This window comes from Micromys minutus (assembly GCF_963924665.1).
Source record: "Micromys minutus genome assembly, chromosome: 17".
In the NCBI taxonomy this organism is placed as follows: domain Eukaryota; kingdom Metazoa; phylum Chordata; class Mammalia; order Rodentia; family Muridae; genus Micromys; species Micromys minutus.
The window spans coordinates 12045343-12072622 of record NC_137952.1 but is presented as its reverse complement, the minus strand read 5'-3'; the positions used below and the strand labels follow the sequence as shown (position 1 = coordinate 12072622).

General features: G+C 42.2%; 1 protein-coding gene across 1 annotated transcript in view; it reads left to right on the top strand.

The window, feature by feature from the left end:
• Nucleotides 1–10519, top strand: part of EHF (ETS homologous factor) — a 36118-nt gene extending 25599 nt beyond the window's left edge. The window contains exons 4-9 of the mRNA XM_080930826.1: nucleotides 900–962; nucleotides 3310–3378; nucleotides 3480–3548; nucleotides 9057–9119; nucleotides 10102–10297; nucleotides 10395–10519. Coding sequence (XP_080786952.1) covers nucleotides 900–962; nucleotides 3310–3378; nucleotides 3480–3548; nucleotides 9057–9119; nucleotides 10102–10297; nucleotides 10395–10494 — 560 coding nt within the window. The 3' untranslated portion in view covers nucleotides 10495–10519. The remainder of the gene's footprint in view (nucleotides 1–899; nucleotides 963–3309; nucleotides 3379–3479; nucleotides 3549–9056; nucleotides 9120–10101; nucleotides 10298–10394) is intronic.
• The last annotated feature ends 16761 nt before the right edge of the window (nucleotides 10520–27280 follow it).

Here is a 27280-nt window from a genome sequence, read left to right as displayed (position 1 = left end):
AGGCCTGGGAGGTGTGGTGGTCATCTTTGGCCTGGTATTCCTTATTTGGTCTTGCTATTCTTACCTGTGAGTGTAAAAATGGTAGGAGTTTTCAGTCTGGGCTTCTTGTTTGAACTTCTATACATATTCTATTTGTTTACATTGGTTTTGAATATGGTTATACTGGAAATTGATTCTTATGGAAAAATGCTGTACCCATTTTTAAAGATGGAAGAACTGAAGGTCAGAAATATGAACTATAGGTAATCCCTGTGGGGAAGAAAATCACTATAAACCTGTTTACATGTGTGCCTTTATACATCATAGTCAAGAGAAGTTGCAAACAAAGATCAGGTTATGTGACAGGAACCATGTGTGTGAGTGCTGAAGGCACAGGTAAAGGAACATCTGTGGTACTTTTTCCCAATGAAATCTATACATTTTATAGATGAAAATAAAGGTGAGGTTGACTGAGTTTAAGATCAAAGACTTAAGTGCTAGAGAAGTTAAAATGCCTTTCTGTACATCTTCACTTCCATTTCATAGGATGTCTTAGTGTGAGAAAGTACCATAGAGATAATCAGGGACTCTACCCACTTCAATCCCCTGATTCTGCAGAGGATACTGACACTGGACTAGCAAATGCCTTACAACTCCTAGTATTGGAGAAGATGGCCTTCTGGCTTATGACATTCATTCGTTCTCCCACCAGAAGATCCCATCTGTGCAGGTTCCCTGGGCTACTGGTTTTCTGGTGAGAGATGATTCCAGGCTTTGGTGTGCCGAGGCTCACCAGGGAAACACCCACAGACAAACAAGAAAGGCAGCAAGATAGCAGAAGCTCTTCAAAGGATCCAGCTCTGTTCTTACTGAAGTGTCAAGTTTTAATTCTGTCTGACTTTTCCATCTGTCCTCTACAGGCCAATGCAGCAGTGACCTTTTCCAGTCCACACACAATGTCATTGTCAAGACTGAACAAACTGGTGAGTGCTGAGAGGCTGAGGGAGCCAGGTCAGCCAGGCAGAGCCCTAGGGAGAGTCAGGGGGAGGGAGAACAAGAGCTCATGGTAGAAGAATCCATGGAGGTCACTTCCCTGCCTACAGTAGGCTAGTCTGCTGTAAGCCTCTTCCTTTCCCTGGGGACCAGTGGCCACCAATTTTGTTTAGTGTGTGTGTGGTGAGCTTTCTTGCTGCTAGTAGCACCTAGTGTCTGTCTGCCAGTCATAGCACCATAGAGATCCAAGGCCAGTAGCAGGGTAAACACAGCTAAGGTGGGCTTCCTTCCTAAAAAGAGTGAGGCTGGAGTCAGAAAAGCAGAGGAAGAGAAGACGAGTCTTTGTTCTCCTACTTCACAAGGAGGGAGCTACTGTCTTGATGTTGTACGCAGCATCGTGCCTGGGCCCTAGTGAGTTTCCACAGGGACATTTAGAAGTGGCTATAGAGGCCAATCTCCATCTTGAAGCTATGTCTACTTGAAAGATGCTGTCCTGGGCTCTGAGCAAAGTCTATAGTTTTATAATGTCTACATTCAGTTTTGGTTCTTCTCCCCCGTGTCCCAAACTTCATGGGCACAACAAACAAACAAAACAAAACAAAACAAAAAACAGAACAATAAATAACATGCAGGTAGCACTTCTCCTGGGTTACTCCCCATGACTACATCAGATAGATTATATATCATGTGGGCTGACAAACTTTGCCTCAAGTCTCCCAAGGGTTGTGTGCCAGTTGCCAAGGACAAAATTTGATCTAGGGGTGAATTTTGAGTCATTTGGCACCCAAATTAGCCCATGTAGTTATTTAGTCTTTTATAAGGGCCTTGTTCTACCATTGTTAAAGGAAAAAAAAAAGCTGCTAAACATGTTAATTAGGCATTCCTAGGCTGTCCTTCAACTTGGATGCTATCTGTTTTGTAGACCTGCCCAAATTCTGGAGACAGATTATGATTTGGCTTAGAGAATGACCTTGGCCTTCCATAGAGCCCCACTACAAGGGCCAGGGTGATATTGGAGAGGCCCCAAGAAAGCTGATAATCCTTCTTGACCATCCAGACATTCTTGTGTTGCTAGTTTGGAACAGTTGAGCTCCAGGGTGGAGAAGGTCCCATCCTAGAAAATGGGGAGAGTAGACTCAGAGAGGTCACCACCCCCAAACCTCTTTGAAGGTTGTTTTTAGAGACAACAACAGATGTATAAGGTGATCCAACAAGGACAGAGGGTGTAACCACAAAACATCAGGCTTGGAGTGTCCTAATACATATCTGTGAGTTCAAATACCATCTAAATCCCCGTGTCATAAACAGGAGGACTTAGCCAGTGGGTCAGGTTTTATACCACGTATGGTATTAAAAACAAGACAGAGCTCAGCCAGTAGCTTTCCATCCACATGTGGAACCAGGGTATCAGGAAAACCGAAGCAGCCCAGAGTGGGGGCAAAGAACTTAATGCCAAGAAGGTGGGCGCATCAAGCTTTTGGCCAGCCTAAAAGGAGAATGCTTATGTTGGAAGCAGGCCTGGATCTGATGATCGTGTGGGAGTTGGACTTACTTGGGGTAGGTGGAAGGGAGTTTCCTTTTGATCCGAAAGCTGAAGAGTGTGTCTCACTTGGACTAATTTTTGACAAATGGCGTATAAGAAAAGGAGCAGGGAGTGAGGGGGTGATTTCAGCTTCCCCTAGAGAGGAAGCAAAGGTCCACTCATAAGAGCTATTTGTGTGATTGGTAAAATTTCCCTTCTCCTGAATTGTGGAAATTCTATGTCACTCCTTAAGCTACTCGGAGAAAGTCTAGGTGGCAGTGGCCGTCACTCAACTTAAGGAAAACTACTTTTCTGAATCCCAGCAGTGAAGGTGTTGTGAGAAAACTGGACAGGTTGTTTTTCCTTTTCTGAAAGAACATGTCTGTTCCATAATAAAGAAGAATGCTCATTAACTCGTTATTCTACATTTATTCATCTCAACAAAGCTTTCCTTCCACTCCAGACTACAATTACCCCGGTGATGATGTGATAGGATGTCAAGTGAGGACAGCCAGGCAGGAGAAATTTCTAGAAAAAAAAAGAGACTTATTCTAGGATAGGATCCTACAGCCTGAAATGTATTGAGTGCAGATCACATGGTTAGGACCATGACAAAGGTAGTCTCATGATGCTGAGAGAAAAAAAAAGGAGGACTGACATTATACAAAGCAGCAGATAGTTGAAGCCGAGTCTTTCTTACTCTTCTTGGCTACCCTTCCTTTCCCATACCTGTTAGATGAACAGCCATCTAGGATGAGAATTCTTCCACCCAGAAATAACAATTGTTGACATTCCCCATTCTCGATCCCTTGTAGATCCTTCCATCATGAACACGTGGAAAGAAGAAAACTATCTCTATGATCCCAGCTATGGTAGCACAGTAGGTAACTACCTCCCTGACTCTGAAGGGCCTTTGTCACTCTGCCTCAGTGCTGTGTCTTCAGGAGGGTCTCTCAATGCCCCATTCTCTTTCTGTTTCCTGCAGATCTGTTGGACAGTAAAACTTTCTGTCGGGCCCAGATCTCCATGACAACCTCCAATCACCTTCCAGTTGGTAAGTTGTCCAGATGTGGGCTGGACTTTCCTTCAGTTTGTGCTTACTAATTATCAATAAAAGTTAACCACCCCACAGTTCTGCTTCACTGGAGTCTATCTCATTAAAGAGCTAGGGGGTGAGCTGTGTGAGCAGCTGTTCTCCCCAGCTAGCCACACAACAAAGATTATCAGCTCACATTCCTCAGAGGTGTTCTGTACCACTGCTTCCCTTGTCTCTTGAGACAATGACGGCTCCTCATGGCTCCTCTATTTTGAAAATAAATTCGCTTCAGAGATAAACCTGGTAAATTTATTTGTATTTAAGTCCGGGAGAAGGCTAGATTTAATTTTCAGTTGCATCCCAAACATAGATTTTGAACTACATCTGGCTTTAGAGAACTCAGAACACCTGTGGACCTATGGGTGTGATCTACAGATCCAGTGATTTGGAAGTTTGAACAGCACCCTGCACTTGCAGGCCCCTCCCACTTAAAGCCTAATCTTGATGGCTCATCAGTACTCTGTAATCAGAGAATTATGCCCGGTGTCAACCATATTTGCATTGGGTGTATTGGTCACGACTGGATATGACTAGGGGTTATCCATGATGCTTTGTCAAAGGTTACAGCAAGGTTGGCACACTGGGACGTTGGGTCTGGGAGAGGGCTTTCAGACAATGGTGCATTTATATGTGTGCTATAAGAATTAGCTGAACAAAGGGTTTTGTGTTGTTTCCTTGCCCTGGGTATTTCTAGACCATTTTTGGGTCTGTGAAGCTGAGACATCATTTGTAAGAGAAGTGTTCTGTAGGCACTGACCTTGGAGGTGGTATCAGAACTGGAAATTATCAGTATCGGTGTGAAAGAAAGTGTGGGCTTAGTAACTCCCTGCCTTCCTTTGCTTTAGTTCAGTGTGTGGTTGTATGAACTGAACTCATCAGAGCTTTCAGTGTGAAGTTTTGTACAGGCCAGGCTCCTGGAATTTGAGAACTGGTGGCACATCTGGAATTATGGTTAAGGCCCTCCCAACCCCCAAGTAGCCCCTAGTGTGTGTCCCTTGAAATATTTTGTGTAAAACAGGTAGGAAGGCCATATTTGCCACTGTGGAAGAGCCGTGCGTCTGGATAATTTCTTTGGCAATGGTTGCCACCTGCCTAGAGACGACTAGCAACTTCAGGGCTGAGGAAAGCACCCAAGTCACCCTCTAGTTTCCACTCCAGCTTCCGGTGGTAGTTGTCACCTTCCCTGTCTTTCCTGTTGGGTTTATAACATGTGGCAAAAGATGTCCACTAATGCTAAAGTTGAACCAACTGCTCGGAGAGCCTCCAGGGTTTTAAGTTCCCCAGACTTCTAGGAAGTCACAGCCTCATCACCGTACATCTAGGTCTGCCTTCCCCTGTCTGTGCCTTACATCTCCTAGAATCTCAGAACAGCAGACACTCAAGACAGCAGTGTACTCCTGCATACAGTAAGAGCAGGGAGCTGCTGTCTTCTGGATCCATCTATTATGGTTTTAGATGGTCCTTAAAATAAAATTTATGATCTGCTTCCCCATTTCCTGCTCACCCCTTCCCCAAAAGCACCCGCCTTAGTAACAGGTTAGAAAATGAGACAGACAAACCAAGCCCTTTATCAGAGTTAGTTTCCTTAAAAAATAAAACAGCTCTGTAGGTGGTGGATTCTTTGGAGCTTTAGGTCTGGTAGGATATTCATTGCAACCACACACGGATGAGTCACTTCCTTCCAGAATAGTTTGATCTCTACTGGATGGGGCCAGAATGCCCCCAGATACCTTTACCATCTGTCTTGCCATTTTAAGCTCCTATAAAATAGGGTGCAGTTAAACATCTTGCTGGGTTTTCATGCAAGTTTAAGCTGAGCAGAGGCAAGGCTTCGTGTCAACTGATGGTCTTCTTGATAGAGCAGGTGGGGAAGCTAACTTTGTTTTGATTTTTTTTTTTATCTGCCCATTCCATAAAATGGCTGCCACCAGTATTCTGATCTGCTCAACAGTCCTGAAGCCTGTCATGCCAACTCAGGCTTGATGTGTTTATCACTGACTTGTTGAGCCTCCAGCTAGGGTGGCACAGTCTATTAGAACACTGAAATTTGTATATCCCGTAAAGAAATGGCTCACAGGTGACTCATATGCAAATCCATCTAATCTCTGCTCTCTTGTGAAGTAGCTAGGCTGAAGGCATGGTCTCCCACTTACACTGCAAATCTGGGCGTATGACAGTTTCCACCTGGACCCATAGACACCTTGACCCAAGTGTCTGGGAGGGAAGTAAGAGAAAGCCAGGCTGGACAACCTCAGTAGAGCTAACCATTATTTTATAAAAATGAATCACTTGACCACATGGGTACTTCAAAGGTAGCTTTTGTTTGGTGGCAGTGGGGAGGACAAGGGGGTGGGAGAGAGGCAGTTGTAATAAATGAGCTCATAGATCAAAAGGCTTTAGAGCTATGGCTGGTAGGGTTTTTGTGGCTTCCTTTGCCTATTGGCAAAAGAAGAGGAGTATCTGGAAGAAAAATTCATCTTTTTGCCCAGGATTTCTTATTTTCCCATGTGATTACAGGAACATGTGTTTTGTGTGTGTGTGTGTGTGTGTGTGTGTGTAGAATTTCCCTAGTCCTTTAATCTAGGGTCTGTGAACCTCCTGAGTGAGCCAAGGATCCCTGAAATGACTGACCGGATTCCATTAGTATAACACACTTGCATTTTCTGAGGAAGAACATTTAGGATTTCATCCAGTTCTTAAAGATACCATAACCCCGAAGTGGTGGATTCTCTGTCAGGTGGGAGCTCCTGTGCACTGACTGAGGCCAGTGTGCCAGGAAGTGTGTGTTTTTCCAAAGCCATCCCTGGCTCAGAAATCATGGCCCTGTTCCCTCCTGGATCTCACTGGAAAAGGAGCTTTGCTTGTGGCCTGCTAGGTAAATGCCATTCTTTGTCTCCAGAACAACGTGGCCCTGTCAGGGTGATGTATCGCTGGGAAACCGGGGTGGGTGCCAGACCTGTTTTAATGTCATCATGTCCTGGTGGGGTGTTGCAACCTTGCCCTGTGAACTGCAGGGGGCCAAGAGGTGTCCTTTCCATTTCCCTGTATCGGTCCTTCTGAATTTCAGAGAAAGCCACATAGGGCCAGGACCTGCTGGAATCCATGCCAGGATTGAAATTCTTACTCAGAATGGGGAGTTTCTCTTTTGTTTAATCTCTCTTCCTGTCCCCTCATAGCTTTGGGAATGTGGAAGTGTGAGGCAGTCAGGGATCTGATAGATGGAGGGGCTCCCATCAGCACCACACACCAGGAAGTACATCACCAGGACGTAGGAGTGATTGTTTTGTGTTCTATTGACGAAGACACTGTGGGAGTGGACAAACTCTTCAGAAGGCATTAGAGAAGTGTGTTCTGCGACCAAATCGCCTCCCTTTAGGAAAGAATTATGAACAAAGCTTCTGGGATCTGACCATTAATATTTTCAGCCTGGCTCTACTTTCAGGCATTTTCTCAAATTTTTTATAGATGCAAACTGTGTATTATAGTAGTACTAACCTCATAGTGTTTTTGTATAAATTATATATTAATATTTACTTCATATTGTTATTGTATGAATGGCATGAGATAAACGATGTTCAGTATGGTTCCTGGCACATGGCAAGAGCTCAATTCTTAGGAGTAGTTTTCTTAACTATTTTATTTTATCATATCATTTTAGCTTTTGTAGTGCTGGGAATCAAGCCTTGTACAAGTGCTCTAATGCTGAGCCGTATCTCCAGTCCTCCTAATCACTTACCTAGAAATAGATGGTTTGTGGTTCATAAACTCTTTTGAGTAGTAACTTTCTCTTTCAGATGCAAGTCTGGAGCCCCGTCCCTTTGTTCACATTGTTAATGTGTCTAGAATGCTGTTGAAGATTTCACCAGAGAACCCTAGGCTGGGAAGTTTTGCTATAATAGCAAAGGAAGAGACATGTTCTGCTTTCTTTCTGTAGAGGATTGACTTGTGTTTAGGGACTATTTTATAATAAAATTGGAGCTGTTAATTATTGGGCTTGAAGTAAGATCAACAATGGTCTTTACAACACCTGAGGTGCCCTTGGACATAACACACACACACACACACACACACACACACACACACACACACGCACTCATGCCATGTGTGTTTGTGTGTTCCCCGTGCTCATGGTAGACAGGAGTATCAGGTTTCTTAGAACTAAAAGTTCAGATAGTTATGAACCATCCTGTGGGTGCTGGGAACCAACTTCAAGTCCTCTGAAAGAGCAATGAGTGATTTTAACTGCGGAGTCATCTCTCCAGCTCTGCCTCCTTTAATTGATCCATATTAACAATATATTTACGGGCCATGATGTGACAGTTTGGTATAACTGAGTCAGACATATCAACTCGCTCGCATCTCTACCTCTTAAATGTTCATCATCTGAGTGCTGGGAACCTTGGGACTTCTTGGTTCTGGTTCTTTGTAAGCTGTGTAATAAATCACCATGCATTACTTTTTCATCCACTGGCTGGTAGACCAATACACCTTGTTGTTCCAGTGCAACTACATTTTGTTGAGCGACATTAGTCTCCTGCTGTCCCTCTCGTCCCCTCTTGATCTCTAGCCTTCATTGTTCAACTTTGGTTTCACCGGGATTAACTTTTTCAACCTGTCATATGTACCTGTGGACATGCAGTGTTCTTTTGGATTTTTTTAAGACAAATTTTTTTTTTTTTTTTACATCGGAGAGCTGTCTCTGTCTCTTCCTCCATGGAGACAGTGAAAGAATTACCATCAAGAGTCATTTGTTAAACTAATCTGTGTTTCCATAGTCTGCTGTGGCCTTCTGTGAGGAGCTCAGACTCAATGGCTCCTTTGTCAAGGTGATTAAAATGTAACTTTGCATGCCAAAAACTGGCACTCCTCTGGCTTCAAAGTTATCCTTTGTTATAGGTGTTTACATTTTTGTATTATGTTATAAAAACATCTTTTAGATGACCTAAATCTTTCCATGGCTTTTGTTTCTCTCAGAAAGAAGCAGAAAATTCCTTTCAAAAATTCCTGTAAGGCCTCAGTGGTCAGACTTCATCTCTTGGCCCCTTCCACTCTTAACCCCAGCTCTGTGTGAACCCTTGTTCACATCCACACTGGCTTCTTTCTGTCCTGTGTAAAGACTTAGTGCACAGTGACCTCACTCACTTTGCACCTACTGTCCTCATTTATGCAAAGCTTGTCCCACATTCTCTGCACGGTCAACTCTTCCACATTCCTCAAGTCACAGAATTCTCTCGATGATAATAATAATAATAACAATAATAACAACAGCAACAACAATAATAATATCGATCCCCATTTCTTACTCTGCATTATTTTTCTCCATAGCATTTATTCTCTTCTTTGGCACCGCCACACAGCCCAATGGTGCTGGCACACCGTGGGTATTCAGTGAATATTGGCTAAGTGTGTGGATGAGAGATACTTGTAGGAGATACATAACTAAGGTGTCCTTACTTCTCTCCTTAGCAGAATTACCTGATATGAAAAAGGAGCAAGACCACCCTGTCAAGTCCCACACCAAAAAGCACAGTAAGTCCCCTGGTCATGTTGCTTCTGTTTCCATCCCTTTACCTCAAAATGGGACTTCTTTTCTAGCAAAGTGGCTCCTTATGTGGCTGTTTCTGAAAGTGGGGCTTCCAGGAAATTTCTTCCTTATCTTGCTTTCTCTAAAGTAAGGATGCTAAGTGGATAAGACTGTGTGGGAAGAGGGTTACAGGTTTTTCTTTGTCCAAGAAAAAAACGGGGCGGTACAAGGAATGAGATGGAAAGGGGCGGCTGAGGTCAGCACTCTTTCTTGTCCCGAGACACGACTGTTTGAACACTCAGCTCTGCTCTCTGGGAATTAGATTTTCCTCAGGGTAAAGCCTTATAAACACATATGGACTATCAGTGACATAGGACAGAGAGGCCAAGAGAAGCATCAGGATTGTAAAATAGAAAGAACAGAGACTTGGGATATCTTTTTTCCTCTACTCTCTAGCTGAAGGCATAAAGGTGAACTCATATAGTCCCTCAAGTGGCATGGGGGAGGGGCAGTGACATGCATCTCCCATAAGTAAGATCAGATTCCAGGAGCTGCCTGGTTTTCAAGTTGGTTCCCCTGACCCCTGTGTGATAACCCTCTCTACACAATGTTCTGGACTTAAGACTTGAGTGATATCATTTGGCTGAAGCACAGCTGTGGGGCTGGAGTAACTTAACCAAATGGGGCGCTGGGTAAATGACAGAAGGCTGCCGTCTGAAATGAAGCCCAGGCCATTTGTGAACAACAATTAGAAGCAACCAGGCCTACATCACATAGTTAACAGTGGTTCTTTAGTCCTGGTTTTATTAATAGTCAATTGTGTCACATTGTTTAAACCACTGAGACTCCCCACTCCCCGACTGTATTATTTAGTGTTTCTGTATCTTAAGACAGAGGCTGTCACTCCACATGCCCCCCGCCCCCCCGCCCCAGTCCCCGTTCTGATTTTGCACCATTGCTAAGCCATTGTACTTTGCTTTCCATCAGACCCAAGAGGCACTCACTTATGGGAGTTCATCCGAGACATTCTCCTGAGCCCAGACAAGAACCCAGGGCTGATCAAATGGGAAGACCGTTCAGAAGGTATCTTCAGGTTCCTGAAGTCAGAAGCTGTGGCTCAGCTGTGGGGAAAAAAGAAAAATAATAGCAGCATGACGTACGAGAAGCTCAGCCGGGCCATGAGGTAAGCAGCTTCACGTTCTTCCAATGGCAAGGCCAAGAGCTGGGGCTCCCTGCCCTGCCCAGGCTGAATGGTCCCCTTATCCGTTTTCTTCTTACAGATATTACTACAAACGAGAGATCCTGGAACGTGTGGACGGACGACGGCTGGTCTATAAGTTTGGGAAGAACGCTCGTGGATGGAGAGAAAATGAGAACTGAGGCTGTCAACCCTTGGGACACAAACCAAAACACACAGCAAACGGATTATGATTAGTGAAGAGCTGGACGTAAATATTTCAAAGACTACTTTTCTGTGATATTTATGTACCATGAAGGGACAAAGAAAATCTACTTCTGATGGGAAGAAGGAACACTACGGTGGATAAAAAAAAAATTATTTTGTTACTTTGAAGTATGTCCTATGTGGGGAAGAAATGTACACAGTTTTCTGTGAAATATGGAGCTGTATATCTTTGTGATGTTCTTTTCTACCCCGAGAACAACAGGGCCTATAGCCTTGTGCTACTTGCTAAGAGGAAGGGATAGGAAATGAGGGCATTAAATGTTTTCAAATGTAAAATGATTTAGAAAAAACCGGCAATGTGTTCTCTGCACATAGGCATCCACGTGACCTCCTTAAGAGAAATGGGATTGGATAGGCAGAACAAAGTCCAGGGTCTCAGATTGATGGGATCAACCCAGAAGACTCTGGGAAGTTTGACTTGAATTGTGAGATAGTGAGTAGTAAGTGGGGACTTTGACAACCCAGAGTGTTCTGACAAGGACAGAGGGAGAAGAGTTTATTCTCATTCATGGATGATTTTCTTTATTTCTTTTTTTTCTGATTTTATTGGATATATTTTATTTACATTTCAAATGTTATCCCCTTTCTCAGATTCCCCTCCATATCCCCTATCCCATTACCCCTTCCCCTGCTTCTATAAGGATGTTCACCCACCCACCCACGCTTACCCGCCTCCCCACTCTGACATTCCCCTACACTGGGGCATCATGCCTTGGCAGGACCAAGGGCTTCTTCTCCCATTGATGCCCAACAAGGCCACCCTCTGCTACATGTGCAGCTGGAGCTGCTGGTCCGCATGGAGAATTTTCATGTAACCCTTTAACCCCTTGAATGGTGAGTTAGAAAAGTCAGTTACCACATGTAGTCACTTCTAGCTATTTAGAGTTCAGTCCAAATATTGAAGATGGTGGCCTGGAAATGACTGATGAGTGCTCTTGTATCTCTGTAGTTCAAGGTTTGTCCATGGGTACAGCTGATATTTGAGGCTGGGTCATTCTTTGTGGTGAGGGTTGTACTTGGGTTTGTAAAATGTGTAGTGATATCCATGACCTCCATCAGCATTTTGTGACTGCAACAATCCGAAGTGTTTCTAGATATTGTCAGATGTCTCGAGGACAAAAGTACCCTTGGGAGAGAACCACCAATCCAATCAGTTGGGATAAAGGCAGTCATTCAGAGTCAGGAGAGATATTCTTAGAAGCTTCTAGTCCCTGGAGTTGAACAAAAGCAAGACCTTGAAGTCAATGTATTTTTTTTTTTTAAATAGTAGGGACACTGGGATGGGATAGATGAAGTGCCACATGAGAGTCAAATACATGCAGTGATGTATGAAATTTTTACATTGAGAATGCAGTTACTGCATAAGGAAATGTCAAGGGAAGAATCTAGTGCCTGTGTGTGTATGTGTGTGTGTGTGTGTATGTGTGTGTGTGTGTGTGTTCGTGAGGTTACTAGGGGCCTCTCTCTCTCTCTCTCTCTCTCTCTCTCTCTCTCTCTCTGTGTGTGTGTGTGTGTGTGTGTGTGTGTGTTCGTGAGATTACTAGGGGCCTCTGTCAGTTTTCTTTCTACTTTTCCTTCCCTAGTTTTCCTAGCTTTGGTCTAGGATGGTCAGATCTTTTCCTGGGTTCAGTTTCTTTTATTCTTGTAACTGGATTTGACCCTTCCTACAGCTACCACATCACAGAGCTATTCTTGTCAGAGAGTAGGTGAATCTGGAGAGGACCAGTGGAAACAGTTCTACAGATAAATAGATTATGCTGTTTGCTGAGAGTGGCAGTTTCTTGGCACCAAGTTTCCATGTAAATAGGCTGGAGTATTAAGTTCTCTGCATATCTATTGTCTTGGCTTGAATTCACTGTGTTTTCTGTGTGCCATCCATGACTTTGAGAACTCTAGGTAATCAAGTTATGCCAGTTTGGGGTATAGCAGCCTGCTTCCCACCACAGTTTGAAAGAAACACGAAACTCCTACAGAGAAGTCACTTTTTCTTTAGGGAACAGTTACCTAGTTAATAATTTCATCTGTGATTATTCGGCCACAAGATCACTAAATATAGTTTCCTTGCATTTTCCTAAGTGATGTTTCCTAAGTGGTTTCCATGGGAATTAACGTCAAGTAATGGACCATTAATACTTCATAAGACTAAGATTATCTGAGGCTCCTATATTACTTGACCAAATTAAGCAAGGCCCTGGATCCCAGGAAGAGGTCCATAGTTTCTTCAGTATGCTAAACAGGGCAGACCCTGCCCATGAGTTTCATCCACTGAGCCTTTCTTCAAGTTCCCAACTGATTAGACTGTAAGCTCTCCAAGGGCAGGGACCATGGCTGATCACCTTTGTTATCCTCATACCTGGGATGCATCAGGATAACTACTCAATGAATGGATGACTATCTTCTGGGAGACTCCTCTGGCTGGGAAGCCATCAGTCATATTCATAACTGGGATGTGAATCACTTCTCCAGAACAGAGTTATAATAACCTGACCTCCCAGGACATGTGCTCTCAGGCCAGCATCTTACTGTGACATTCTTCTTTGCCTTCTGCCTGTGCCGAAAAGAAAACCAAACAGCCTGCTTGGTTCCACACGCCAGTGTCTGCTGGATGAGAATTCTGTTGCTTTCTAGAACTGTGAGACTTAACCTGGTTACAGGATGCCAGTAATGAGCCCTTGACCTATTGAATCAATGAAGATTATAAATGTGTTTATATGATGTCAATTGCTATTTAAACAGGAACCCATTTTCAGTTTTTAGTATTGAGGGGTTGGTTTTATTTTTTGTTATTTTTTTTTCCTTTTTGAAAAATGCTGAGGGATATTTTGATAAGGTTAGTCGTGCATGTCAGATTTTCATTTTTCAAGTATGTCTTTTTAATGTATGAAAATATAAGAAAATGGAAAACAGTAAGAAGGGGAAACTTTATTTTTCAGTAGTTTATTAAAGCACCTACTGGGTACCTTGTGCATAGTGGAACACCAGATATGTGAGGAGTATATGTGAGAATATAAACTGTAAAAGTCACATGATCTGGACCTGCGGAGGAACGCTGACTAACAGAAGGAGACACCGGCATGGCAAACTTAGAGTCACAGGTGAGTTGTCCTCAGCTGGGGGTTCAAGATTCAGTTTCTAGAATAAGGGAGACCATTAAGAAAACCAAACATCTGAAACTGTATCTCCCAAACTTCTGAAACATGTAGATTTCAGAGTTTAGCTGAATTGGGAGGAATTGTTCTGTAGCTATCTGTATAAATGTCATTCTTCTTGCCATCTGGCTTCTGGGTTGATAATTAGTGGGCAACAACCCTATTGCCACTGTTTTTAAAAAAAAATCATAACCCCTCTCCCTTAAGCTGTTAAATTCAAACAATTTTTGTTTAATGAAAGAGTCCTATTTTGTTTGTTTGATGGGTCCCAGAAAACACTAATAAAGACCACAGAGGTCACTCTGCAGCTGTGTTTCCTTCTTTTGGATAATCCATCCTATGAACTAAATGTAGCAACAGAACATGGACAACTCCAGCATCTGGTTGCCACTCAGTGGTTTTCCTTTTTTAAAGACGTATTTATTTTGTGTGTGTGTGTGTGTGTGTGTGTGTGTGTGTGTGTGTGCCTGTTTTTTTTGTATGTAGATTATGTGTGTGCAGGTGTCCTTGGAAACTAGAAGAGGTGTCATGTCCCACGAAACTGTAATTACAGGTGGTTGTGAGTACCAGCGTAGGTACTGGGAACCAAACCCACGTTCTCTACAAAAGCACCAAGCACTCTTTACTGCTGAACCATCTTTCCAGTCGCCACTTGTTGACATTCATGTCTTTTGTGCTGGACACAGAGCATGAAACAGACAAAGACACTCAGCTTTAACGCAGCTTATGTTCTTTCAGGTGGAAATAGATAAGGAAAATCAAAGATAGCACATCAGATTCATGGAGCAAAGAAAAAGATTGGAAAGGATGAGAGGGGGTGGAGTTGTGTTGCTCGTTTAGGGAGAGAGGAGAAGACATTTTGGTAAAGGACTAAGAGTTATAGGAGAAGGAGCCTTGGATGACTGGAAGAATGTGGTATGCCAAACAGCCAACAAATGCAAAGGCCCAAGACAGGCATGTTGCTGTCATATCAGATGAACAGCAAATAGACTCTTCAGAAATAGACTTACAATCGTTGGACACAATGAAAGAGAAGCCTGAGCAGGGCAGACGAGAGCACAGAGCGCCAGGAGACACATCTGATGGGTCCAGTCTTTGCTTTGCCTAAGGTGTGTGTGGCGGGGAGGGGTTCAAAGGATAGCATGCTTCAACTCACAGCTCAAATGAATGGACTGTAGAAAAGCATTTGGCCCTAAGTGTACATGATTAGTCGTGGGATGTAGCATAGCTTCCTCTCTCATTCTGGCTTCTAATATAATGCACATAAAATATTTTCAATACCTGAGATCTGCTCGATGGTGACACCTTTCTCCCTGGACCCACAGTCTGTCACTCAGTAATTTAACCCCACAGGTCTAATGGAAATAATACCTAATTGCTTGGGCTATGTATACAATGCAAACTGGTGATGCATTAATTCATTTTACTGAACAAAATAGTGAAAAGGTTAACCGACTTTCTCAAAGTCACAAGCTAGTAATGAGTCTGGCATTGCTGGCTATGGAAGTGCAGGCTCTTGCCCTGCTTCTCTAGTTTTTTCAGATGCTGTGTTTACACACACACACACACACACACACACACACAGAGAGAGAGAGAGTGAGAGAGAGAGAGAGAGAGAGAGAGAGAGAGAGAGAGAGAGAGAGAGGACCCTTCTTTAAAGCATGTTGAAATTTCTAAGTTAAATTGTGTTTTCAGCACTGAATACTATAAGATTTCTTGGGAGTTCTTATTATATTGATATGCACTGTGGATCTATAAGAGAAGCAGAAAGTTCAGCCATTTTCCAGGCTCTATTGGGATGGACCATTTTCATCAAAGAAGACCACATGATTCACTTTTGAAAACTTAATGAAATAATAAATTTTAGGAAAAACTTCTGAAATATGGATGAGGTGATCTTTTTATGATCTGGCCAAATTACTATGCTGGCATGTTTCTGTATGCCAATTCAGCCAATGTTGAACCATATTTCTTCTTCTCCTCCTCCTCCTCCTCCTCATCCTCCTCCTCCTCCTCCTTCTTCTTCTTCCTCTTCCTTTTCCTTCTCCTCCTTCTCTTCTTTTTCTTCCCCTTCTTTTGCTCCTCCTCCTCCTTTTTCTTCTCCTCCTCCTCCTCCTCCTCCTCCTCCTCCTCCTCCTCTTTCTCCTCCTCCTCCTCCTCCTCCTCCTCCTTCTCCTCCTACTCCTCCTCCTCCTCCTCCTTCTTCTTCTTCTTCCTCTTCCTTTTCCTTCTCCTCCTCCTCTTCTTTTTCTTCCCCTTCTTTTGCTCCTCCTCCTCCTTTTTCTTCTCCTCCTCCTCCTCCTCCTCCTCTTCCTCCTTCTTTTTCTTCTCTCTCAGAAGAAATTTCTCATTGACCGTATTGCTTATTTGTGTAAATGCATTTCAGTACCTTTTCAGTAATCAACAGGAACATTTAAATCTCTGGAACTACCTATCCAAAACTATTTTCATTTGGTAAAATTTAATACACTGAACATCTAGTGTCTTATATTGTCTACCTTTCTATGTTGGGTGGCTACAGATGGCTGGTGACTCCTGCACTGGACAGACAGGATGTACACACAGCCATCATTGGGGATGAGTCTTTTGAACACACTGGAATCTGAGATGGAAGGTGAGCCAAAGTAACTGTCATGAAACAAGAACCTTAACCTGTAACCTTAAAAACCAGAGGTCAGATTGAAAGAGAGGGAGAGAGAAAGAGAGAGACAGACAGAGAGAGAGAGAGAGAGAGAGAGAGAGAGAGAGAGAGAGAGAGAGAGAGAGAGAGAGAATTAAATGCCGTCTTTTCATTTGCTGGAATGATGACAGCGTCTTCAAAAATAAACAAATTTGATGTTACCAGTAAGACACAGAGTGAGAGGATTTGATTATTTTCAAGCCCTACAAGTAGCCTAAAGTTATTAATATGAATAGCTTGAGTTGTGGCTTTCTGGCTTTAAATGTTGGCATTGACCAGGAAGGTAGTTAGAGGAAGAGGAATAAAAGGTCCCCAAATGAGAATGGCTGCTGTGTCCACCATGAACTAAAAAATTTCAGAAAACCTACTGTCTTTCTTCATTTTAGAAACACCCTCTTGTAGCCTAGTCTAGCTCTGTCCCTCCTCAGTAGCTAACTCTCACCTGTGGTGCACACAGTCTGTTCTCTCTGTGCACATTAAGGTACTGACAATGCTGTGCTGAAGGCCACAGTCTACCCACTGTTGCCAGGGCTCACTGCCCTCTGTTCCCTCCATCAGCAATGCCCTTTCTGTCAGTCTGCATGTAACCTGTTCCTTTGAGGTCTCACGTCACAGTCCCCTTTTCAGCTACTCTGGCTGCAGTTCCCTGCCTACCCTATATCCCCTTCTAGTAGGTTTTCCATGTTTCATGTTATCAGGACATATAATACCTGCCATTCCATTTTCTTTTCATAATTTTATTTTTGAAATTATAATATAATTATATCATTTTCTCCTATCCCTTTCTCCCTCCAACCTCTCTCATGCATTTACCTTGCTCTCTCAAATTTATGGCTTTCTTTTTGTTGTACATATTGTTGTAACATATATACATATGTAACATATATACATATGTAACATATATATATATATATATATATATATATATATATATATATATATATATATATACATGTAGAGACATCTACACACACAGGAAAGTTAGTGATATAATCAATTAGCTTTTGTTGAATTAAATGACAAGAATGGCTCACACACTTTCTTAAAGTCACAAGCAAGTAGTGAGTCTGACATTGTTTGCTATTGAAGTTCAAGCCCTCACCCTGTTTCTCTAGTTTCTCAAGATGCTAATGTTACACACACACACACACACACACACATACACACACACTACACACACACTACACACAAACATTTATATACACATAGAAGTCTTATTAAATATGTTAGAATTTCTATGTTAAATCATGTTTTTCTGGAGCTATAAACTATAGACCACTTCAGAATTCTTAATGTGTTGCTGTACATCATGAATCTGTAAGAGAAATAGGACATAATGTGTATGTGTATTCCTAAATACCTAAGTACAACCTGTTCAGTTCATTTTTAGTTCATCATTTTATATTTATAATGTTTACTTTAAGTGCTAAGCCATAAGTCATCAGAGAGACGAGACCTGACACCAACACCTTCCCAGAACTCGGGTATCTCTAAGACACCATGAGTGTCTGCTGACCATGTAAGTGAAGGGCCTAATTCTGATAGGACTCTGATCTTTGCTGTTAGCTAGGAGGGAAGTCCACATTCCCTTCTCTTTGCCAACCATAACTCAGTCTAGGTGAATGTGACTCTTCTTGGTCATGTCATATTTCTTCCATCCTTGACACAGAGCATCACAAGGATGCTCCACATTGATGCTGACGTCATCAAACCTCCCTGTGTCATAGCCAGCTTCTCTCCTCTGCCACACGGCAAGTCAGAAAGGTCACCCATGCTAATGATTGAAAAGAGCGGATATGGAGCTAGAGGTTATGAATGAACACCACTGGGGCATGACAACTGCAGAGTTCCAGTGTCTTTGAGAAAGAAGCTTCAAAGACACAGCCTGGGAAAGGCTCCATCAGCTCCGGTCTTGCCTCTGCTCTGCCGTGCTTGCCTATGAGCTGTCACCTAAGTGAGCCGTCACACACGTGTCTGGCCCTTCTCTCACTTGCTCTCTGAACCTCTTTCAGTGACCCTATTTCTGTATCATACCCTTCCTTCCTCTTGCTCACCAGTCCTTTTGAAACCTGCCTTGCCAGGTTAATGAAAGAGCCAAAGAGGAGTCAGTCCAGGACCAGGAATGGTGCCACCTCTCTGGACAGCTTAGAGGTGACAATAACAAATGGTATTTACCTAAGAATTATTAGCACATCAACTGTTCTCCCCTTTATGGTTTAGCCATGTCATTCAACACTAATGGACTTTTCCAACAGCAAACAGAAAGAGAAGAAGGAAAACAAACAGTGCATTCGCACTAGATAGAAGCAGTGATCCCTGCCGGAGCTGCAAGAACAGGTGATCTCTCAAGTTGGGTCTGAGGACACATCTCACCTGAGCCGACATTTACAGGACTCTGGACTCTCTCCACTGAGATTTCTCCTGCAGGGAAAGCAGGAGGAACTGAACAACATAGCTTCATGGTACAAGAGGAATAAAAAAAGCATGTCATGTATTCAGCTAATTCCAATTAGGTACTAATGACAGCCCGGTGACACGAACAGCTGGAAGCTGCCACAGGGTGCCACACCCCAAGAAAAAGGTCAAGTGTCTGCTCCAACCTCATCCGATGGGTCAGTGTCAGAGGTCACCTGACAGCCAGTGTTCCTCTACCACCCTGCCTCCATTGATGGGCGGTCTTTCTTTACAAAGAAGGGTCTCCAAGGACCAGGCTGGAAAGCAGGTTTTCAGCACATCCCACACAGACCTCTCTGAGTTGTAATCATTCTAGCTTTGTGTTCTCATGGACAATCAGGGAGTTCTTAGCTGGAGTGAGTACTGTGTTGGGGGAACCAGCCAAACTAGGATCAGTGGCAGGTAACTGTGGAGAGACAGGGCAGACCTGGGTTCTAGTTCTGGGTCTGCTACTGATGTTAGGAAGTTCGTCAAATTCTCTGATTGTAGCTTACCAGTTTGAAAATTGACAGGTTGGACTAGAGCAAGAAGTTGCTTCAAGTAAAAAAAAAAAAGTGCTAGAACTTGTGAAGATACACTTGAATTTAGCCCAATTTTTATTTAAGTGTGTATGATTCTGCCAAACAGCCTAGAAATGGCTTTTTAAAAAATTGTCCTGAAATGCATTATGAAGCTTAAGTGACCACCGAGTCACCTCTGGTGGCAGTGTCGCGTTGGAGAGGCAGGAGAAGAATGTAGGCAAATACAGCCAACACCGGATCCCTGCATGTGCATAACCTGTCCAGGGGAGGCTGCTCTTTCAGATCTGAAAATTGAATGTAGAGTTTTGTCAAAAACACAAATAGGGGATGGAGAGATTTCTCAGTGGTTAGAGCACTTGTTGTTTACACAGAGGACCTGGGTTGAGTCCAGGCACCACCCACATGGAGGTTCATAATCATCGACAACTCCAGTTCCAGGGACCTGGAACCCTCTTCTGATCTCCACAGGCACCAGGCACATATGCTGTATATGTATGTGTATGTTTATGTGTATTTATATGTATATATGTAAGACACCCAGAAAACACTCAACCACATAGAATAAAGGCGTTTTTTTTTAAAAAAAGCATACCTAATAACCTGAAGTTCAAAATTATTGAAAAACATTGCCTTTCCTTGAGACTCTTGGGTCCCCAAAGCATCAATGTAAGAAATGGGACTTCAGGCCTTATGACCTCAGCAATGCCTGACTTAGACTGGACCCACTGTGACCTGCTTTTATGTGTCCAGTATCACCTGGCTCCTGGGTTCTGTCTGATCAGAGTTGGTGGATCTGAAAGCTGCACTAGTATCCCAGACACTCGGCTTTTTATCTTCAGAGCTGAAACTCATTAGTTAAAATTTATTGAATTCTACTTTAGATGATCTATTCTGATTGCAAACTGGATAGCACTAGTTAACACTATCATTAGATGACAAGAGAGACTTATGGTCTCTAAAGGACATGATAGGAACAAGACTTCAGAGGCCAGAAGCTGAAAGCCTGTGGCTCGATCTTTGAGAGTATAGTTTTTCCCAATGTAGAAGAGGCACAGAATGTTGAGATAGTGACTAGTTTGTCCTGGGCTATCACTGGAAGCATTTGCTGGCAGTTAAGAGTCTACAAAAGAACTGGAAAGTCCAATGGGGAGAGTGGAGAGTGAGGGAAAGGGATTGTCCTGGCAGATGGATGGAACCTGTCTGATTCTCTGTAAGATGGTTTAAGAAACTGGCTACTGTGTAATCCTAGGACAAACAGACAGAATCCTGGGTAAGGGAAACCTGAACTCTAATTGATAAAGATGACTGACGGCTTCTCCAGACTTTCGGCTGCAGTTGTCTGTCTGTGAGACAAATCTAGCTCTCCTACAGCTTCCTGGGAGTCCAGCGTTCAGATGTGCCGACTCTGATTAGATAGGACCTATGGGTCCGGTGACAACTGGACATACAGGAGCAGGGTCAGGTTTACTGAAAGGATCACAGGCTGTGCTGTGGAGATGCTGTCTAGTTATCTCTTGGGATATGTTTGACTTGGGGAATTTCATCAACTTCTCCTGATTCTCAGAGTCAGACAAAGCATATTGCAGTATTTAAACACTAGGCTCTAGGGCCAGATTGCCTGTGTTTGAATTTTGGCTTAACTATGATATTAACATCTCTTTTGACCTATGTAACAATATGTTGAACCATTCTTGAATACTTAAAATAAATCTCACTTGATAAGGTTGTGTAAATTTTTGATGTGTTGTTGGGTTATAACTGCTTTTTGGTATTTATTTACTTAGATTTTTTTTTTTTGAGACAGAGTATCTCTACACAGCCCCCCCCCCCCCCCGCCATTCTGGAACTTGCTATGTAGACCAGGCTGGCCTTGACCTCACTGAGATCCACCTGCCTCTGCCTCCCAAGTACTGAGATTAAAGTTATGAGCCACCATGACCAGCTTCTTGTACGTTGTTAAGTTTCTCATCTATGTATGTGAGGAAAACTAATCTTTACTTTTCTTTTGTTGTTGTTGTTAAAGTTATGACGTCAGTTTCAGTAGTAGGATAAGAATGAGTTTGACAGATTTCTTTCCTTTCCAATTTTTTTTTTTTTGGTAGTAGTTTGCAAAGAAAAAGAATTCTGAGATTCATAGGGAACTACAGAGGGGCCCAAATAACGGAACTGATACTGAGCAGGAAGAGCAGAGCAGGGAGCATCCCATTTACCATGATTTCAACAGCATCTTCGAGCCTGACGTCACAACAGCAGCAGGGTGCTGCCATAAACATCAACACGAACCCTGATGGACCAGAATACACAACCCAGCAACAAATCCATTTATTTTCAGTTCTTTAAAACTGGGTTTACACTTTGACACTCACATACATGTGTACCATGTGTCTCCACCATGTGTCTCCGTCCCACCCTCGCCTCCCCTTCCCTCCTATTCACTTTGGGTTCTGCCCCCCTCCCCCAAACATCCTTTTCTCATCTTCATGCCACCATCTTGTTTGTTTGTTTGTCTTTGGAAAACCACCGGGTCCGGTTAGTGTGCCTGCTGGAATGCTGCTGGTCTTGGTTTGATGTCATGCAGGTCAGCAGAAGTGCAGTGAGCTCCTGAGCTCGATGGCCATGCCACATCTAGAGGACAGAATTTCATCAACGTTCTTTGCCATCTTCTGGTTCTTACACTGTTTCCATCTCCTCTTCTTTGACTGTCCCTGAGCCCTGGTAGCCGGTGTTGGTACAGCTGTCCCACTTAGTGCTGAGCACTCAATGGTCATTTGTTCTTGGCACATTTGCCATTGTGAATTGCTATGCTAACTGCTGCCCAGTGCATACAAAAAAGCTGGATAAGGCTGAGAGCAGCACTAAGCTGTCAGTACAGTTATAAGTACTTAGAAAGCACACTGGCAACCTGTCATTTTATCTGAACAATCGTAATAAGCTCCCTCCAGACCTTAGAATCTAGGACCCATGGCCACCTGCCCAACCCCCACACTCCACCAGCCATGAACATTCGACCAGGTTTTTAGCATCAGATATGAGTTGTCTACTATGGAACCGGCCTCAAAAGCAAAGGAAATGGTTGGTTGCCTCATAACCATCATGGCCATTATTGCACATCTTGCCTGTAGTTGAGTTTGGCAGCATTCAGGGGTCCCCACCGAGTAAGATCATCAATGTTGTTTCTTCAAAAGAACCCTTAAAGCTCTTTCTGCTGCTATGATGTCTAGCTAGTAGAAAAGAAAATCTTAGGCCAGTTCTAGCTTGATTTCTCAATGTTCTGTCACCAAAGTGTCTTCGGCAATAGGGTCTTGCCATCTAGAGACAGTTGGCAATCAAGAGCAATGGCGAGAGTTGGTGTTGTGTGGTGCTTCTGGGGCTTCCCTGTGTGGTAATTAAGAGTGAAGCAGCCCGAGTGTTAGCCAGTGGAGTTTTGAGAAAGCCACCAAGAGCACGCATTACAGAAGGGAAGCTTCTTTCAAAAGTGCTGTCCTACGTCTGCAGGCACCTGAAACTAGACCCTAGTAGTCACCACATACAGAAAAGAACTCAAAATGGGTCCAAATTCTAAATGTAAGATCTGAAATAAAGTCACCCCATTGCAGCACAGGGTTAATAGGTCCAGGGATTGTCATGGGTGAGGAAAGAATTGGGAAAGACCCAAAAAGCAAGGGCAGTAGGTGCAAAAACAGACAGATGGGATTGGTTCGAATTTGGATGCTCATGTATCATCACAAAAGAGACAATGAAGGCTGGGAAAAGTTTTCATCTGATAAGGAAGTAATGACATGCAGGATGCATTAGGAACTACCAAACTTAACAGTAAAATATGTCAGTTCAATAACAAAACCAAAAGCAAACAACAAAAAAACTCAACATAATTTGAACAGATATCTCTTAAAAGACACAAACTGCCAAAAGGCGTAAAGACATTTTCGGTGTTACCTTTAGAATCCACCTTTGTGACATTATCTTTTCATCTATTTTCTTCCCTTTTTTTCTATGCCTTTTCGAAACTATTCTAAAGTCCTTGCCAGAATCTTTCAAGAGTGTTTCTGTATTTCTGCTTCTTTCTCATTGCTTTGGTCTCTTGACTCTAGTAACTTTTGATGGCACTTTGGTAAATGTGCCAAGGTTCTAAATAATGTTATTAAAAAATTCATTAGAGTATCTGTACGTTTGACTAAAGAATTTAGTCCATTTACACTCAGTATTATTATTGGTAGATAAGAACCTAACTACTGTCATTCTTTAACAAGCACATGCTTTTCAATGTATTCCTTCCTTTGTGTCTTTGTCTTCCTCGTTTGGTAGTGTTTCGGAGTGGTAAGCCTTCCTATTTTTTTTTTTTCACGTATAGGTCTGTTTTACCTTTTTGTGTGTTTTCATTAGGGTAGATGTCATTTTTTTAAATTAAATATGAACCTCTTTAAATATTTATTGTAAGACCTCTCTTCAGGTGATGTGTTTCTTCAGTTCTTGCTGATTTGGGAAAATTTTGATTTCTCTTTTGCTTCAGCCTTAGCTGACAGTAATTTTTCTTTCAAGATTTTAGATCACTTTTGCCTCCTCTTGCTGTGCGATGTCTGCAAATGCATCTTCTGCTGTCTAGTGGAGATTTCCTTTCATGGAATCTGATGCTTTCGTCTTGCTGTTTTAACAATTCTTTTTTTAAAAAAAGTCTGGCATTTGACAATGTGGTTGAGTCTGTGGGTCCTTCGGGTTTTATGAATATATAAGCCCATATCTCCTTTAAGAGTCGAGATTCAGCTATTACTTTGTCGTATAGCTTTTCAATGACTTTCCTCATCTCTTCTTGAATTCCTAACTTGCAAATCTTTGTTTATTTAATGGTGTTCCAGGAGGCATGAAGACTGTCTTTTTTCTTTTTATTATTTTACTTTACTTCTCTTACTGGATTATGTCAAAAGATCTTTGTTCAAGTTCTGAAATTTTTTTCTTGTTATACTTAGCTTACTGGAGCTCTCAATTACAGTATTTATTTAGGTTTTGAGGTATTTAGCCCCAGTGTCTGCATTTTTCACATGACTCCTGTGTATTCTTTAAAATTTCTCATTTGGGTCTCTCCCACTACATACATTTCATTGGATTTTATGTCTAAATTCTTTTATACATCATTGAGTTTCTTTAGGACCATTATTTTGAATTCTTCTTCGGACATTCTATAGATTTCCTTTACATTGGGGGTTGTTGGATGCTTTTGTGGGATGCCCTCCCTCTTCTTTTTCCTCCCATCTTTCCCTCCCTCTTTCCTTACCTCCCATTCTTCTGTTGTTCTATCTTCAACTTCTTCCTGAAGAGTCTCACTGCATAGGCCTGTTAATCTTGAACTTGCTTTATGGTCTAAGCTAAAATTAGACTTGAAAACTTTCTTTTTTAGCCCCCAGGACTACGTGAATCTCACCTTCTCTGTTTCTTCTGTCTGTACATTGAGTTATGGACATTTTATATGGTCTTTCTCTAAACCTACTGAATCTACATAGTGCTGCCTATATGTGCACAACACAAGCAGCTTTTCAGGGGCCACATTCCTTAAAAAATTAGATTCTACCTTTCTCAGCAATCATCATAGTCAATAGCTTTCTGGTTGTGTCTCTCCTCTTTGCTGGGGTTTTGTCAGGCTTGATCTTGTGCAGGTCTTGTGCATGCATATTGTCCCAGTAGATATAAATTTATGTGTGCAGCCATCTTGTTGTGTCTGGATCACAGTGTTTTATTACGGTCACCTACTACCTCTGACTCTTGCAATATTTCTGCTCCCTCTTCCACAGTGATTCCCCTGTCCTTGGAATGAGAGTATTGTCTAGATAGCTCATTTAATAGTGTCTTATTATCCAGATTATTTTTTAGAAATCAACTCATCTGAAAGAAACCAAAAAACAAAGTTATGAATTATTATTGTTTTTAAAAATGCTATCACATTTCCTCCATATTTCTTCTTCTTAAAATATACTAAGAAAGTTAAGCTCTATGCCTCTCCCCAGCTTCTGATAACCTCTCTTTATTCAAGAGTTCAATTCTTTAAATTTCATAATTGAATGTGATGATGTGGACTTGTCTTTTTGTGTCTGACTCACTTTACTTACTATAAAGCCCATTTACTAAAAATGCCACAGACATTTTGTAAGGGGTGGGAATACTATTCCACTATATATAAAATACATCACATGTAAAATATTTGCTCACTCATACATGAGCACTAAATCTTGATTCTTGTTAATAAAACTTCAGCACATACAGAGGTAGTAATAGTTTTTTGCTTTTTTTTTTTTTGATGCTCTGATTTCATATCGTTCAGATGTACATTCTGTGCCTGAATTACTGGATCACATCAAATTTTATGTTTAGTTTTCTGGGGGCAGCCTCTATACTGTGTTCCATGACAGTGCTATTAATTTGTATTCTTATCTACAAGGGTTTTTTATTCTTTATGACCTTGCTACCACCCATTCTTCGGATATTAGCCATTCCAACAGGGGTGCAGTGAAGTCTCTGTTTTAGTCTGTGTTTCCCTGATTATCACTGGGCTCGAGCATTCATCATATATGTGAAAGTCTTTGTATGTCTCCTCTTGAAAAAAAAAAAAACAAACTGTCCAGTTCCTTTTACAGCTCGCTGTAAAAAAGTAATTGCTTTTCAGTTGAGCTGTTTGAGTTCCTTACATATGCTGGATAGTAACCCTGGTACATCATCTTCAAATAGTCTCATTCCAGACATTGTCTTTTCATTCTGGTAACTTTCTTTGCTGCGTAGAGCTTTTCTGTGTGAAGTAATTCGATTTGTAAATAGTTTTGCTTTTGCTACCTGTGCTTTGAGTTTCTTTTAGAAATCATTTCTCAGATCAGTGTTACAGAGAACCCCCTTTCTTCTGAGTAGTTTCATAGTTCAGCCCTTATGTTTCCATCTGTGATCGATCTTGAGCTGATTTTGCACGTGGTGGGAGCCCAACCAGACTCGTGTGGGGTGGATATCTCATTTTCCCCAGTACTATTTATCGAACAGACTCCTGTGTGTTCTTGGTGTCTTTGTTGAACTCCAGTGAATTCTCTCTCAGTTTTCTTTATGTTCCTCTTTCCATGCATTTATTTTTAATGTCATGGCAATGTTGTTTTGATTAATTCATTTTGCAATGTACTTTGAAGTTCTGTAGTTTAATGTCCCTGGATTTGTTCATTTTGCTTATGGTTGTCTAGTTAGATTCCTTTGTGATACCACATGGATTTGACACAAAGCCTTTCCTGTAATTTCTATAAAGTCTTGTTGAAATTTTCCCAGGGATTTCAACAAGCCTGGGATGGTTTTGGATAGTATGAGCAACTTACAACACTAGTTTTCAAGCTCATAACCATCAGGCTCCTTCCTATAATCTGCACCTTGTCCCAGTTTTTCACACCAGAGATGTGAGTGATCTAAGGACATGAGCTATCCCGATTGCCACACAAGCCAAAATACACCCCCAAGTACCCCGCGACTCTGATAATAATTAGTAACTACAGAGATTATTAAGCATTTCCTGTTTTCAGGATATGCTCGCCTTACTCATGTTCTGTTTCTTCTTACCCGCACAATGTACATTGTGTTGGTAAATTGCCATGTGTGATGAGTCTCCCTGTGTCAGACTCATGTGTGTTTATATCAAATGTCCTCCAATACTGTCTGTCCTGTGTCTGACCAATCTCCTGGCAAGGAGAAAGGAGAACAGAAGAATAGTTAAAAAGTGAAAACATTGTGCTTTCACGAAGATCTAGAAGCCAAATTATTTCCAGTAGTCATTTCAGTTAATTGTAGCAGGGTACAAACATTCCTGCAAAGGGAATCTCCATTGGCGGGCCAGATGCCCAAGGCAGTAAGGTTCCCTGTTGATCTGTGTTGAGTGTTGTAGGCA